Source organism: Rhinopithecus bieti, unplaced genomic scaffold, assembly GCF_001698545.2.
Source record: "Rhinopithecus bieti isolate Rb0 unplaced genomic scaffold, ASM169854v2 scaffold_11919, whole genome shotgun sequence".
Taxonomy (NCBI): Eukaryota; Metazoa; Chordata; class Mammalia; order Primates; family Cercopithecidae; genus Rhinopithecus; species Rhinopithecus bieti.
In genome coordinates, this window is record NW_016807055.1 from 1,406,495 (window position 1) to 1,420,142 (window position 13,648).

At 40.1% G+C, this 13,648-nt stretch overlaps 2 protein-coding genes across 6 annotated transcripts in view; one reads left to right on the forward strand and one right to left on the reverse strand.

The window, feature by feature from the left end:
- SLC44A3 (solute carrier family 44 member 3) overlaps positions 1–1,301 on the forward strand; it is a 74,430-nt gene extending 73,129 nt beyond the window's left edge. For all 4 annotated transcript variants that reach the window (XM_017879787.1, XM_017879786.1, XM_017879789.1 and 1 more), the window contains one exon: positions 874–1,301. In XM_017879787.1, coding sequence (XP_017735276.1) covers positions 874–978 — 105 coding nt within the window. In that variant the 3' untranslated portion in view covers positions 979–1,301. The remainder of the gene's footprint in view (positions 1–873) is intronic.
- A 1,704-nt stretch (positions 1,302–3,005) lies between these two features.
- Positions 3,006–13,648, reverse strand: part of CNN3 (calponin 3) — a 31,243-nt gene continuing 20,600 nt past the window's right edge. The window contains exons 2-7 of one of the 2 annotated variants that reach the window (XM_017879793.1): positions 9,652–9,773; positions 9,371–9,437; positions 8,358–8,495; positions 7,906–8,022; positions 5,419–5,565; positions 3,006–4,133 (exon numbers count right to left, since the gene is read on the reverse strand). In XM_017879793.1, the coding sequence (XP_017735282.1) occupies positions 3,792–4,133; positions 5,419–5,565; positions 7,906–8,022; positions 8,358–8,495; positions 9,371–9,437; positions 9,652–9,707 (867 nt within the window). In that variant the 5' untranslated portion in view covers positions 9,708–9,773 and the 3' untranslated portion in view covers positions 3,006–3,791. The remainder of the gene's footprint in view (positions 4,134–5,418; positions 5,566–7,905; positions 8,023–8,357; positions 8,496–9,370; positions 9,438–9,651; positions 9,774–13,648) is intronic. The other variant, XM_017879794.1, reaches the window with a different exon arrangement.

Consider the following 13,648-nt stretch of genomic DNA (forward strand, 5'->3'; position numbering starts at 1 on the left):
AACCCTGTCTCTACTAAAAATACAAAAATTAGCCAGGTGCAGTGGCAGGCGCCTGTAATCTCAGCCACTTGGGAGGCTGAGACAGGAGAATCGCTTGAACCCGGGAGGTGGAGGTTGCAATACGTTGAGATGGCGCCATTGCACTCCAGCCTGGGCGACAGAGGGCGATTCCGTCTCCCTACCAAAAAAAAAAAAAAAAAAAAAAAAAAAATCCACCTTAAAATTTACCCCTTAAAATAGTTGTTTCAACAGAAGAAACTTTCTTAAGGATCCATTTATCTGAAATTTAAGGCCAAGAACTTGTAAATGGTTATCATTGGGACTCAGAAACCGATACTCCGGAATATGGCACTTTGACTCTGACCTTCTCCCAAAGTGCAGGATGAAGCTGTCATCTGAATGAAATTCCCTTATCTGCCTAAAGTCCAGACCCACCAAAGAAAAAAACAGCCTCTGGCCCCTTCCCTGAGTTTTCCATTAACCGGACTTATATAGCAGAAACAAAGACTAACTTCAGTCAATATACCTGGACAGACTTTTGTCACAAACCACTGTCTGCCCTGCGGGCCCAACAGACTTTGTCCCTGGCCATTAAGTATTCTTCAAGCTAATTAAACTCCCCTAAAGTAATTTACCACCCCCCTAAAAATCATCCACGCTTCCCCATCCCCATTTCGTGGTTAGACAATCACTCTGTGATTCTTCTCCCCTGTGCTTGCTAATTTACATGCCATTTCTCCTGTTAATCTGCCTTTTGTAAGTTAATTCTTCAGCAAACCTTCAGAGGGCAAAGGAGAAATTTTCCCTTGGCCCCTACATTATCAACAGTGCAGACACATTAATACTAATCTAACTTGTTCTTTTGTTTTTCAGAGTTTTGTAAAAAGGAGCAACAAATTAAACAATGCAAGGGCACGACAGGACGAGCACTCATTAAGGAATGAGGAGGGAACAGAACTCCAGGCCATTGCGAGATAGATACCCATTTAGGGATTTGTAGGTGGAAAACGTTTCCTTCTAAAGAACCATTTACAGAATAGAAGACAAGACCCCTCGAGAAAAGTTAGTGGAATTTTTTTTTTAAAGACCTAATAAACCCTATTCTTTCTCATTGTCTTTGTCATTATTGTTTGACCAGGTAACAATACTGGAACCATATTAGTTTACCACCTTTTTTTTGTACAAATTAGGACAGAAAAACTCTCTTAAAACCATGTTTATATGCGTCAATTTAAAAAGTACACTATATAAGAACTGAGGTAAGTTTGTAAGTGCATAACTAATAAATAAACCTTTTTAAGGATTTTGTTAGCGGAAATCTCTGGAATTTTTTTTTTAAGGGACAGCATCTCACTATGTTCCCAAGGTTGGAGTATAGTGGTGACACACAGGTGCCATCATAGTTCACTGCAGCCTCCAACTCTTAGGTTCAAGTGATCCTCCTGCCTCAGCCTCCCAAGCAGCTGGGACTACAGGCATGCCACCATGCCCAGCTTGGAACGTCGCTCTTATACAGAGTAGGACACTTCCGTACTCATCCAATCCTGGAAATATGCTGAGTGGATTCACTTTTCAAAGTACAATTCTTAGATTTGGTGACAATAAAAACCAAAAGTGTAAACTCTGACATTAACTACCACCTGAACTGGGCATGTACAGGACAGGCAGGAGTGTAACCAGTGATTTAGTCTGTGCACATGCTCTTCCTTTTTTCTGAATACTCTTCCTCCGCTTTGCTAATGGAAAACTCCTACTTATTCTTCAAAACCCAGCTCTGATAGCATCATGCTTCTGCAATGCCTCTGAGCAGCATTACTTGCCCTCTCTTCTGTTCTTTTCCTCTATGCTCTGATATGACTGTGAATCCACTTTCTTTTTGTTATGTCTCTCCACCAGATCACATTCCATGATGGCACACACAATTTATCTCAGAAATCCTGATACACAAGCACTTACAGCAGACATTCTGGAAGAAGTGGTTTTCAACCACAGCCCCACCTGAGAAATTACCTGGAGACAGATTTTTTAAAATACTTCTGCCTGGACCTCAGAGATTTATGTAGATGGGAATGAGGGGAAGAGCTTTTCCTTTTTAAAACTCTAACCAAATAGAAACATTTTAACATGTTGATTGGCAGCCTCATGAGAATCAATCTGACTTAAATGGCAGGGCAGGTAGTGTGATATAAGGCTTCCGTCCCCTAAACTTTGAAGAGTCAAAGATGACAAGGACGGCCTGAGAACTCAGGTCTATTTTAAATGCAATGACTTTTTTCTTAAATGCCACCATTGAATTAGCTTGACTCCAATAGTTTCCTTTACAAGCAGTTTCCCAGAAGCATTAAACCTAGTCCTTGTGACATGATGAGCTAATAGGCTTCACTTTTGTGGGCTCGTCAAACCATGTGTATATACTCCTCATCTCTCGCAAAAATTGGACGGTTTTCGCCCCCAAACCTCATAGAGCCAATCCTATCAGAAGACATGGCTTGGCTGAGACAACGTCGGGAAGTGTGAGTTACTAAGTTTCTTTTAGTGACTGCCTTTTTGTCACTCTGACACCTAGCTATTGTTTGTCCTTCCCTCTGTCAGGACTGAAGGTTTCTGTTTCACTATAAACCCTAGCTTATTATCAAGCAGCACATCTTATGGCTGACCTAGCATATTTCTTATTCATATTTACCCTAAGATAGGAAAATTCCTCACTGCTCATATCAATATTCCTAAAAATTATTTTAAGATTATTCCAAGTTGAATTTAAGATGAATCTGGGCCAGCCAAGTCACAGTGAAATAAGCAAGGGTCAGAAAATGATTTGAATCCTGTCATTTACGATGTGAGATGGTTTCCTAAGCCTCAATCTCCTTAACCATAGACTGCAGTGTTGTGTGGAGTAAATAAAATGTTAATGTACCTTGTAACAGTACCTAGGAAAAAGGTACTTAAAAAAAAAAAAATCTGACCCTACCTATCTAGAAGCTAGCCAGAAAATAATCAGCCTGTGGTTCATATGAATGTTCAAAACAAAATATTTATTTATAAAAAATACAATGGGATAAGTTTATGCTGAGAAATGCAGCAATAAATACAGTTGAAGAAAACAGAGCAACTCTACATTGATACATTGGCACAAACAGGAAGAGCAAATGCATCACCCAGGCCTAAATGTCCACAGGCCACTTTTGTACATGCTCCTTTAGAAACACCACTCTGAAAAGATCTTGTCGGCTAGGTAAGAGAATGAGTACACATATAATCACAAATGCACACTGATCATGACTTTATTTAAAAATTAGCAAACAATACTGTAGAAACATTGATATGTAAATTTCTAAAACGCTGCATCTTAAATTTAGTTGGCAAAGACCACATTTAGCAATAAGCATGAGTTTAGTCTTCCATGTAGAAACCAGATATACTAAACTGTAAAAAAAAAAAAAAAAAAAATAGTTTCCTATTATTTGAAAATACCAGTTTAATATAAGATTGTAAAAATGCATAGATTTTTGCATACAAGAACTGGCTGTACGAGAGTACTCCCCTTTCACAGTATTCCTTTTTACTTCATATGCGAGTTATTGATTATGCTGTAGGATTTAACTATTACAGCACTAAAAGGCAACTATTGAGGGAAGAGGCAGAAAAGGAAAAGGAATGTATGTAAGGCAATTTTCTTAAAAGTACAATAAGCTTAATAGTGTTTTAGGAAGACAAGATAAAATTACTCAAGGCTAGCTTGGTTCTCACTGAATAAAACAATGGACTAAATACTGAGCTCCTTCTGTGTGGATCTAATAATCAATGCCTTGGTCGCTATATTGGTAATCTCTGGGGTAGTCATCCTGGTACTCGCCATGATACTCATCGGGGTATTCTGCCTGATAATCACTATCACTGATTTCCGAACCATTTGTTCCTGTTCCTTGGCTTCCGTTGTGAATGACAGGTTCTGTAGGAGCAGCACAGTATTTGGGATCATATACTTGCCGCCCAAGCCCATACACACTCATTCCTTTCTGGGAAGCAACTTTGTTGGTACCCATCTGTAGGGAAATGGTCGAGTTGTCCACCGGCTGTAATGTTAGCTTCTGATCATAGATGTCTCTTCTGGTACCTGGTGCTAACATCCCTGCCTGGTATTAGAACATAGTATAAAAGTTAAAACGGCAGCTACAATCTACTCTTGTGAATAATTTATAGATGATAGAATTCACACTGAGTATGAACAGCAGTACATGAACTTTCATTTGGTTCAGGGGTAAAGTTAGCTTAACCAAAATATCCTGATACTGAATCACTTCCAGGAAGCAATATTCATTGGCTTTTGAGCTAGGTGAGACCTTTCTTCAAAGTCCTTGCTCTGCTATAAAATTACTATGTGGCCTCAAACAAGTAAATTTAGCTTTAGGTTTCTCAAATTGCAAAATGGAGACATTACTACTTTGGATTTAAGTGAGGATGAGACATAAAGAATGTGAAATCATAATGCTTCCACACCACAAAGTTCCATGTGAATGCCCATGAGGACCACCTACATTATCCGGGTTACCCATTTCAAAAGTTTATAATATATTTAACAAAAACTATGTTGAGCAGATCTTAAGGACTTGAGTCTTTTCAAAAGGCTGAGATGCAGAAGAGCCAACCACTTCACAGCCACTCACTCCCCTCTCTTTCAGAGTACAGTACCTCATACTTCATCTCTACTTACATCAGGCACACACTTCCAGGTTCCGAGTGGGTAGAAAAGTACACGTGAGTGGCAGCTATGAGACATAATGCTATACCTGGCAGGATGTGTTCCATAAGGGCAAAGTGATCAATCTCCCTTGGACTCACTAAGAAAATGTTTTCTAAACCCTATCCCAGCTGTTGTTGGATGTGAGACCTGTCTGTTCTCAAATGGTTGTTGGAACTTCCTTCTGAGGTGCTGGTGATCTATTTTTAACAAAGAAATATTTCTATCTTGGATGTGGTGTACTGGTATTTTCATCACGTTGCATTTCCATCTCCTTATATTGACACATCTAATAGGAATGCTAGTTAAATCCTTCTTAGTGGAACACCAGATAATTTTACCTATTAATTAAGGGTTCTTTAAAAAAAAAAAAAAGCATTTAAATGAGCAGTATTTTACTTGGATTTTGGAGCAAGAACACTGTAATAAACATATCTTTTTTTCTGCTGGCTGGGTAGAAAGAAGGCCAGCTCTTCTAACTGCCAACAAAAACCACGAGACACATCGTGCTTTTGCTGCTATCGAAAAGGTCTTTTGATTCTTTTGCTTTTCCAGCAAAGTTCACATTTCCGAAGGAATATACTCTAAATAAACTATACAAAAAATACCTACTTTAAACTTCTAGATAATAAGAATAAGGTAAGTGTACTCTTGTACAAGTAGAAAAAGGTATTGCTTACCTGGCTGGCTCCTTTATTGGTACCCATCTGCAGACTAATCGTGGTCTGGTCAAAAGGTTTGTCAGTTTGCATTTTGGGGTCATAAAGATGCCTCCTAGTCCCATAAGCTGTCATACCTGCCTGGCTGGCACATTTGTTGGTTCCCATCTTTTAAGTTAAAAGTAAAATTGCACAAATTATCAGATGTCAACAATATACACAATACAAACAAAACTTTCCATGCTACTAAAAAGACAGAAGGGGCAGAACTGACAAGTTACTGAGCTGAGGCTCCAGCCAACTCTTCCATGTGTTTACAAACAAATTTCAAGTGCTAACTTTCAAAAGAAAATTTTAAAGAAATTCACTATAGATAAAACCTCATACATAGCATAATTAAACACACTTTAACAGGTGGACTGACACACTAAAAGTCATTACAGTGGCAGAATAATTTCCTCTGCTACTGTTTCCCCAGATAACCAAATTAAGAGGTACCAGCTTTGGTTATTTAAACAGAAGCAATCCTAGGCCAAGCAATATGCTGTTCCACTCCAGGAATGTTTTACATAAAATGTGAAAGCAAATGCCAGCTGTTTTCTCTGGGAGCTTGACAAGGACTTCTTTAAGTTTCAAAATCACCAACATTTTCGCCAGAAAGGAACCACATTTTATTCCTGCAACTCCCATGTCCTTGGACAGAGCTGGAGAAAGGTGGAATAAGGAATCTAAACTCAGCAAAGTTCAGGGAAACAGTAATTAACTTTTCTTCCCCACTGAGAACAGTATGGCTTCAGGACCAACCATTACATCCTGTTCCACTGGTTAGGGACACTTTTCTGATGTTGGATCTTTTTTCTTTAAAAATAAGATGGGCCGGGTGCGGTGGCTCAAGCACTGTAATCCCAGCACTTTGGGAGGCCGAGACGGGCAGATCACGAGGTCAGGAGATCAAGACCATCCTGGAACACGGTAAACCCTGTCTCTACTAAAATACTACAAAAAATTAGCCGGGCGAGGTGGCAGGGCTCCTGTAGTCCAGCTACTCGGAAATGGCTGAGGCCAGGAGAAATTGGCGTGAGCCCCGTGGAAGCGGAGAGCTTGCAGTGTAGCTGAGATCCGGCCATGCACTCCAGCCTGGGCGACAGAGTGGTGAGACTCCGTCTCAAAAAAAAAAAAAAAATAAGACTGAAAGAAAATCTTTATTACTAAATATAAAATCTGTTCATTGAAGAAAATTCAAAAAACATATATAAGCAAAAAGGAGGGGGAAAAAATCATTGTGATCCCACCATCCATTCACTGTCAACATTTGTGACTATCCTTTTAGCTTTTTAACCTACGTGTCTTTGTATATATCTATAGATGCACATACACATATACAAATACATATGAAAACATGTGCAGTTTTAATTTTAAAACTCCATGCTGACCACAGTATTTGATGATCTGATTTTTTTCCCCATAACCTATCTTTTCAAACTCTAGTGTAACATTTTACATTACACTTTGCTTTTATGGAGTTGTAATTCAACCAACTATTATTCTGAAATACAGGTTTCCAGTTTCTCGCCACCGATACAATTTTGTACTGTGCAAAAACAAATCTAACTTGCATAGACTCAGTCCAGAAAGGGGCACTGTGTCCAGCAGGTCAGTGGCTTTTGGAGAGTAAAGCCAACAGCATTTAGGGCGTTAGCAATGGCGTTTCCATGACACTCTCCAGGGGAATAATTAAGAGAAGGAAAACATAACTATGTATTTCAGAAGAATTTAAACTGACAAATTCTAACAGGGCTTGGCTGCTATATCAAGATTTGGTACTGTAAATAAGGGACTTTGGCACTAAGATTGTGTAAAATTGCCTCATTTGGTCAATAACATTAAGGAATTTATGAAGTACATTTCTGGCTGGGTGTGGTAGCTCATGCCTGTAATCTCAGCACTTTGGGAGGCCGAGGCGGGCAGATCATCTGAGGTCAGGAGTTCAAGACCAGCTTGGCCAACGTGGTGAAACCCTATCTCTACCAAAAATACAAAACTTAGCCGGGCATAATGGCTCGTGCCTATAATCCCAGCTACTTGGGAGGCTGAGGCAGGAGAATCGCTCAAACCCAGGAGGTGGAGGTTGCAGTGAGCCGAGATTGCGCCACTGCACTCCAGCCTGGGCGACAGAGCGAGCCTCTGTCTCAACAACAACAAAAAAAGATAAAATAAAAAAATTTAAAAGTGCATTTTTCTTTAAAAAAAATAGACAGTATGATTCAATTAAAAATTTTCATTTCCTGGGGAAATAACTGTCAAGTTAGGTGGCATATCTGAGGTTTCCTCTAAAAATTATCATTGTCTTATGGGCTTTAAATAGATATAAATTGTATAAACTATACCCACCCCCCAAGTACTATAGTACTTCCATCTATTCTTCACTTAGGAGAGGCTTAGTATTTTGCATGGTGAGGATTAATCATATTGAATAAGTAGCTGAATAAGCAACACCACATTACTTACCTGCAGACCAATTACACTTTGGCCAGCTTTTAATTTTCCTTCATCAAAACGTCTTGTTTGTTTTTCTGCATACTTAACTCCAATGTCAATGGTTGTATGGAATCCTTTTGTTTTAGCCTAGACAGAAACATGCACACTAACTGAAAAGGCCAACAGAGTTTCACAGAAGGAATAACAAAGAAATGATATGGTCATAGACGAAGGGGCCCAAACTACAGATAAAAAATATTTCAGGCTGTTCAGTGATATACTGCATCATTTGAAATGTGACTGTTCTAAGTAAGCTATCTAGTACGAGGCAGCTGATGTCAGCAGCCTTTCCACAAAGCTAATAATTACAGAAGAGACAGGCCCCGCCCCACCTGGTCTGAACCCCCATGAAACAGCAATGATGCAATGCATCACCAACGTGGTGGGAATCTGTTCACCAGCCATTAAAGACATGTACGTACCAGACCTGCTAGAGCCACCAGAGTAGTCTGAACCTGGGTCATGTTTCCATTCTCAAAAAGATCATTTGCTTCGAATATGTCATGTGGCTTCATACCATAAGCCTGAATAGCTTTAATAAAGTTGCCAATATTCTCCAACTATAAAGAAGAAGAGTTTTATAACTTCTGGAGCTAAATATTGACATTCATAATTTCTAAGAATTCTAAGCCTTCATAACTAGTTATAAGATGCCGCCCAGAAAGCTGTTTGACAAGGATTCAACCAAATGCATGCTAAGCACGGCTCTCTCTGGAACAGGAAAGCGCAAGAAGAGAGTGTGCCTCTCACTGTGGGGCACATCATGGTCTTCATATTTTTCAGCAGTTACGTGTTTTCAGTTTTTGTGGGCAAGAGCTTCCTTATATATTTTAAAAGGATTCTGTATCAGAGCTATCCAGGCCTGGAATTTTATTTGTCAAAAGGCATATAATTACTCATACTAATAAATAATTCATTATGTGTTTTCATTTTAATTTCAGAATAAATTTGTGGTTACTAAATACTCATTCTCTCATATCTCAAAACACATGTTCAAGACCAGTAAGTATCCCATTTTCCTTACTCATACACATTCATGAACTAAGGTTCTGTCTGATGCAGTGTTCTGCAGTCCACTGTTAGTTATGTGGAATGCCTTGTTTTTCCCCTTATCCTTAAGGTCTGGGTTGCATTTCTCTGTGTAAGCTGTGTCAAGTCCTTTCTGAATGTACACAGACTAAATATACACAGGAAAACTTCTAAGCTAAACATAATAATTACAGAACTAGTTCAATAAGTAATTATGGAACCATTAAAAAAGGGCAAAAAATTAAATATGCACAAATTTCTGCTACATCTATGTAAAAACTGTAATCAAAAGTTAAAAAAAAAAAAAAAAAAAAAAAAAAAAAACCAAAAAACCAAACCTGAAATCAAGTTTTCACTACATAAAATGCAACCAACTAGAACCAGAGGTGGTTGGTTTGGCTGTTACCTGAGGCCAGTTCAGTGAGGACTCGTTGACCTTCTTCACTGAGCCTGGCTGTAGCTTGTTTATAAGTCTGAAAAGAAAAATATGAGAGACATCTTATTCACTAGTCACACGAAAACAAGGACTGAAATATCAAGTTGCTCCTTTAACATGAGTAAGGGAAAGCATTAAATATATCTGTAGAAGATCAAGGTCTGACACCCTGGGCTGAGGAGGAGAGTAAGAGAGAAGGCCATGGAAAGAACTGGAAGAGCGGAAACAGACTCTGGAGGGCTGTAACTCACTCGCAGAGGATGATGCCATCCTTTAAGCCCAGCTGGAAGTTGGTGCCAATGCTCATGCCTGTCACCTCTTCTATCCAATTGCGAAGATCTTCTTCTGCTTGATGATCATACTTGGAAGCAATCTGAAATACAAGTTAACTCACTTTAGAAGAATTTCACGAAAGCACCAGAAACTGCCGACTCACAACGTGCTCTGCTTTCACTATCCATTAAGACCACAGCTGTGAAGTGCCGTAAATGACACTCAATAGAACTCAATGGCAAACTGAACCGTTACAACTTCAGTAACTCATAACAAATTTTTGGTGAAGATAGTGTCATACAAAATTTTGAACAGCACATGGAGAGGCTGGGACTGACAAGGAGAGAACATCCATCAAGAGACATCAGATTTCCCTTCATGATCCACAGGAAGTGACAAGGATTTATGGTATGTTACAACATGGCACTCCAACTTTAAAGTTTAAGTCATTAATCACCGTATTCCAAAAAAAGAAGGGGAGAGGATTCTGACACATGCAGTTATTTTACAGAGGATCTCACACCTCGCCAATACATAACATTCCAATAGTTTTGTTGACTGGGAAGTTCTGGTATTTGCCTTCTGTTCAGCCAAATACACACTACATACTAAACGCACACACATACACACTTTCCTCAGTACTAATTACTGTACAATATTTAAATTCTGTTTATGTAGTCTCTATTCTATTAGACTTCTTACAGGAAGGAAAAGCAGCTAGTTCAGATTCTTAGTATCTAGAATTGAACCTGACACCCAAACATCTGATAAAACAAAAGAAAGTTTAACTTTTACTTGCAGAATTCAAAAATAAAGGCCAACTTACCAACACAAATGCAATGCTATTATACATGGTAAAACTACTAAACATAAGTTTTGAAAGATCCCTTTTTAATAAGACCACAGACCTCAATTTAAAATAATTGAAAAAATAAAATTTAAGCAAAATATTGTGAAAAAAAATCACATGCCCAAGTTCTTAAGCTATTCCGTGTCCTGGAGTCCTCTTAAAGGGGCTGGTCAATCAGGGTTATGGAGAACACAGCTCAGGCAGGCGCAGTGGCTCACACCTGTAATCTCGGCATTTGGGGACTGAGCTGGGTGGATCTCTGGAGCTCAGGAGTTCGAGACTAGCCTGAGCACCATTGAGAGACATCGTCTCTACTAAAAATAAAAAATTCAGCTGGGCTTGATGGTGCATGCCTATCATCCCAGTGACTTGGAAGGCCAAGGTAGGAAGATTACTTGAGCCCACGAGATCAAGCCTACAGTGAGCCATGATCACGCCACCGCACTCCAGCCTGGGCAACAGAGTGAGACCCTGTCTCCTGCCCCACCGCCAAAAAAATAACCCACAGCTGGGAAGAAGGAAAGATCCAGTATCATTTGTCTTCTCATTCAGCACAGGTGAAAATGCCAAGGATACATAGGAAATGCCCGGGAGATAGAGATCATAAGCTTGGGAATCAATTACATTGTTGGAAATGGGAATGAAGGTAGAAATGTCTGCTGTGTCCATAAGACATAGGGAGGGTTAATCACAGCAAGAAATGAAATGACATCTTGACATTTTAGTCACAAAGAGGTCCCGCAAGTTTCAGTCTACACCACTCATGGAGGAACCAAGCACAACTGTGGGAAATGCCCCAGGTTCCTAGTGCCAGAGCATATAGGACTGTGGGCTGCATTCAGGTCCTTTCCAAGAGAGAGAGCCTGACCACCAGGATCAGGACAGACATTTACGAACCTGGCCAGCTTACCTGTAAGTCACCCAACAGTGAAAACCAACGCTGAGTCTTAAAAAACACAGACTCCAAGTGTCACACTTGATCACAGTTCCTTTTTGTGTCTATCAAAAGGCACAACAGCCTTTAACTTCTCAAGGTAGGAAAAACATCCTGTTTTCCAGGTCAAGTAAGTGGAAAGGTCTACATTCCAGGTCCCCCTCTTGAAGGCTCACTGTGCACCTGAGCCTGAGGGATGCCCTGGCACATAATCAGACTACTCCCGGGCTGTTTTCAGGGACTCTCTTCCCCTCCCCGCCATGCCAAACATGAAGCTTCTGCTTTGACTGAGAGAGGGCAAATGATTTCACTAAATTACGGTGGCATTAGGGAGATGGCAATTCTTGATCCTTTGCACCCTTTACCCAAGCTGGAGAAATGGCTCTACAGCTTTGACAGAATGGATAACTGATTTAAACTGTGGATTTATTTACCCAGAATTACAAATGAAAATCCAGTAAGTTTATATTTTCTCTTTTTTTTTTTTTTTTTTTTTTTTTTTTTTTTTTGAGACGGAGTTCTTGCCTCTGCCACCCAGCCTGGAGTGCAGCTGGCCGGATCTCAGCTCACTGCAAAGCTCGCCTCCGGGTTTACGCCATCTTTCCTGCCCTTCAGCCTCCCGAGTACTGGGACTACAGGCGCCGCCTCGTCGCTCGGGGCTAGTATTTTTAAGTAGAGACAGGGTTTCACCGTATTAGCCAGGATGGGCTCGATCTCCTGACCTCGTGATCCGCCCGTCTCGGCCTCCCAAAGTGCTGGGATTACAGGCTTGAGCCACCGCACCCGGCCTATATTTTCATATTAAGATGACCAACTGTGCAATGTTTCATGGATCAAGTATGGCCTGGAGGTTAGTTTATAAAAGACAGTCTTAAATACAATTTGTTTCCAGGCTACTCTCAAACTCTTGGTCTCATGTGATCCTCCCGCATCAGCTTCCCAAAGTGCTGAGATTACAGGCATGAGCCACCACTCCCAGCCTCCAATACTCCTATTATACCTCAGATAAATATTCTAGGATAATATATCTCCTCCAACACATCAAATAAACCCATGTTTTATGGCACTTTTAGAAAATAAAAGCAAATATTAAATTGGTAGACACATTTTTATTTTATTATTTTTGAGATGGAGTCTTGCTCTGTCGCCCAGGCTGGAGTGTAGTGGCGTGAACTCGGCCGTACTGCAACCTCCACCTCCCGGGTTCAAGCAATTCTCCTACCTCAGCCTCCCGAGTAGCTGGGAGTACAGGCACACACCACCACGCCTGGCTAATTTTCGTATTTTTAGTAGAGACGGGGTTTCACCATGTTGGTAAGGCTGTTCTCAAACTCCTTACCTCAGGTGATCCGCCTGCCTCGACCTCCCAAAGTGCTGAGATTAAAGGCGTGAGCCACTGTGTCCAGCCGGTAGGCACATTTTTTTAAAGTCTTGACTATATTTTCACACTGGGGTCTTGTTCTGGGTGGCTAGAAAAATAAATTCTCGCTATATAAATTGGAGGTGGTGGTATGAAAGGGGACAGGCAAAGAAGAAAAGGAGAAAAGTACTCCTCAAGCATTAACTATGGAAAGCACATTCTAATTGTAAGGTGACTTTTTTTTCCCCAAAAGTGAAGGTGTTCTCAACTAGGAGATATATTTTGATCAATCTGAAGAAAACCATAATATACTAGGGTGAGAGGAGTTCTGCCTTGGCGCCACGCCTGGCTCCATCTATCTTTGCTATGGGCCCTGGGTTAGTTTCTCTAACTTCTCTTGATCCAAGAGGAAGTCTGAACTGGATGACTGCACTAGGTCCTTTCCTACTCTCAGCTATCTACACAATTTTGTCAAATAATAAAAAACTGAAGAAGTTTTTTCTCTTGTTTCTTCAAATGTAGAGAAAAATTATGTTAGAGTAGTTTAGGGTATTTCACAGGATGGTGATGGTAATTTTCACACCAAATGACACCAATTATTATTTAAGCAGAAAAACATTAAAAGCATATTTATGTGTCCTTTGTTAAAAATGTGTCCAACAGATTTGGTGCCATGCCCCAAACCACGAAGTGATTACAGACCTAACTTGAAATATCTTAGTAGATCCCAGTAAGAAGTTTTCATCTTCTCTGTTGACAGTTCTGGTCAAGGAAGTGAAGAGATAGAAAAATCAAGCATTGGAGTCAGATGGACCTCAGTTCAAATCCTGG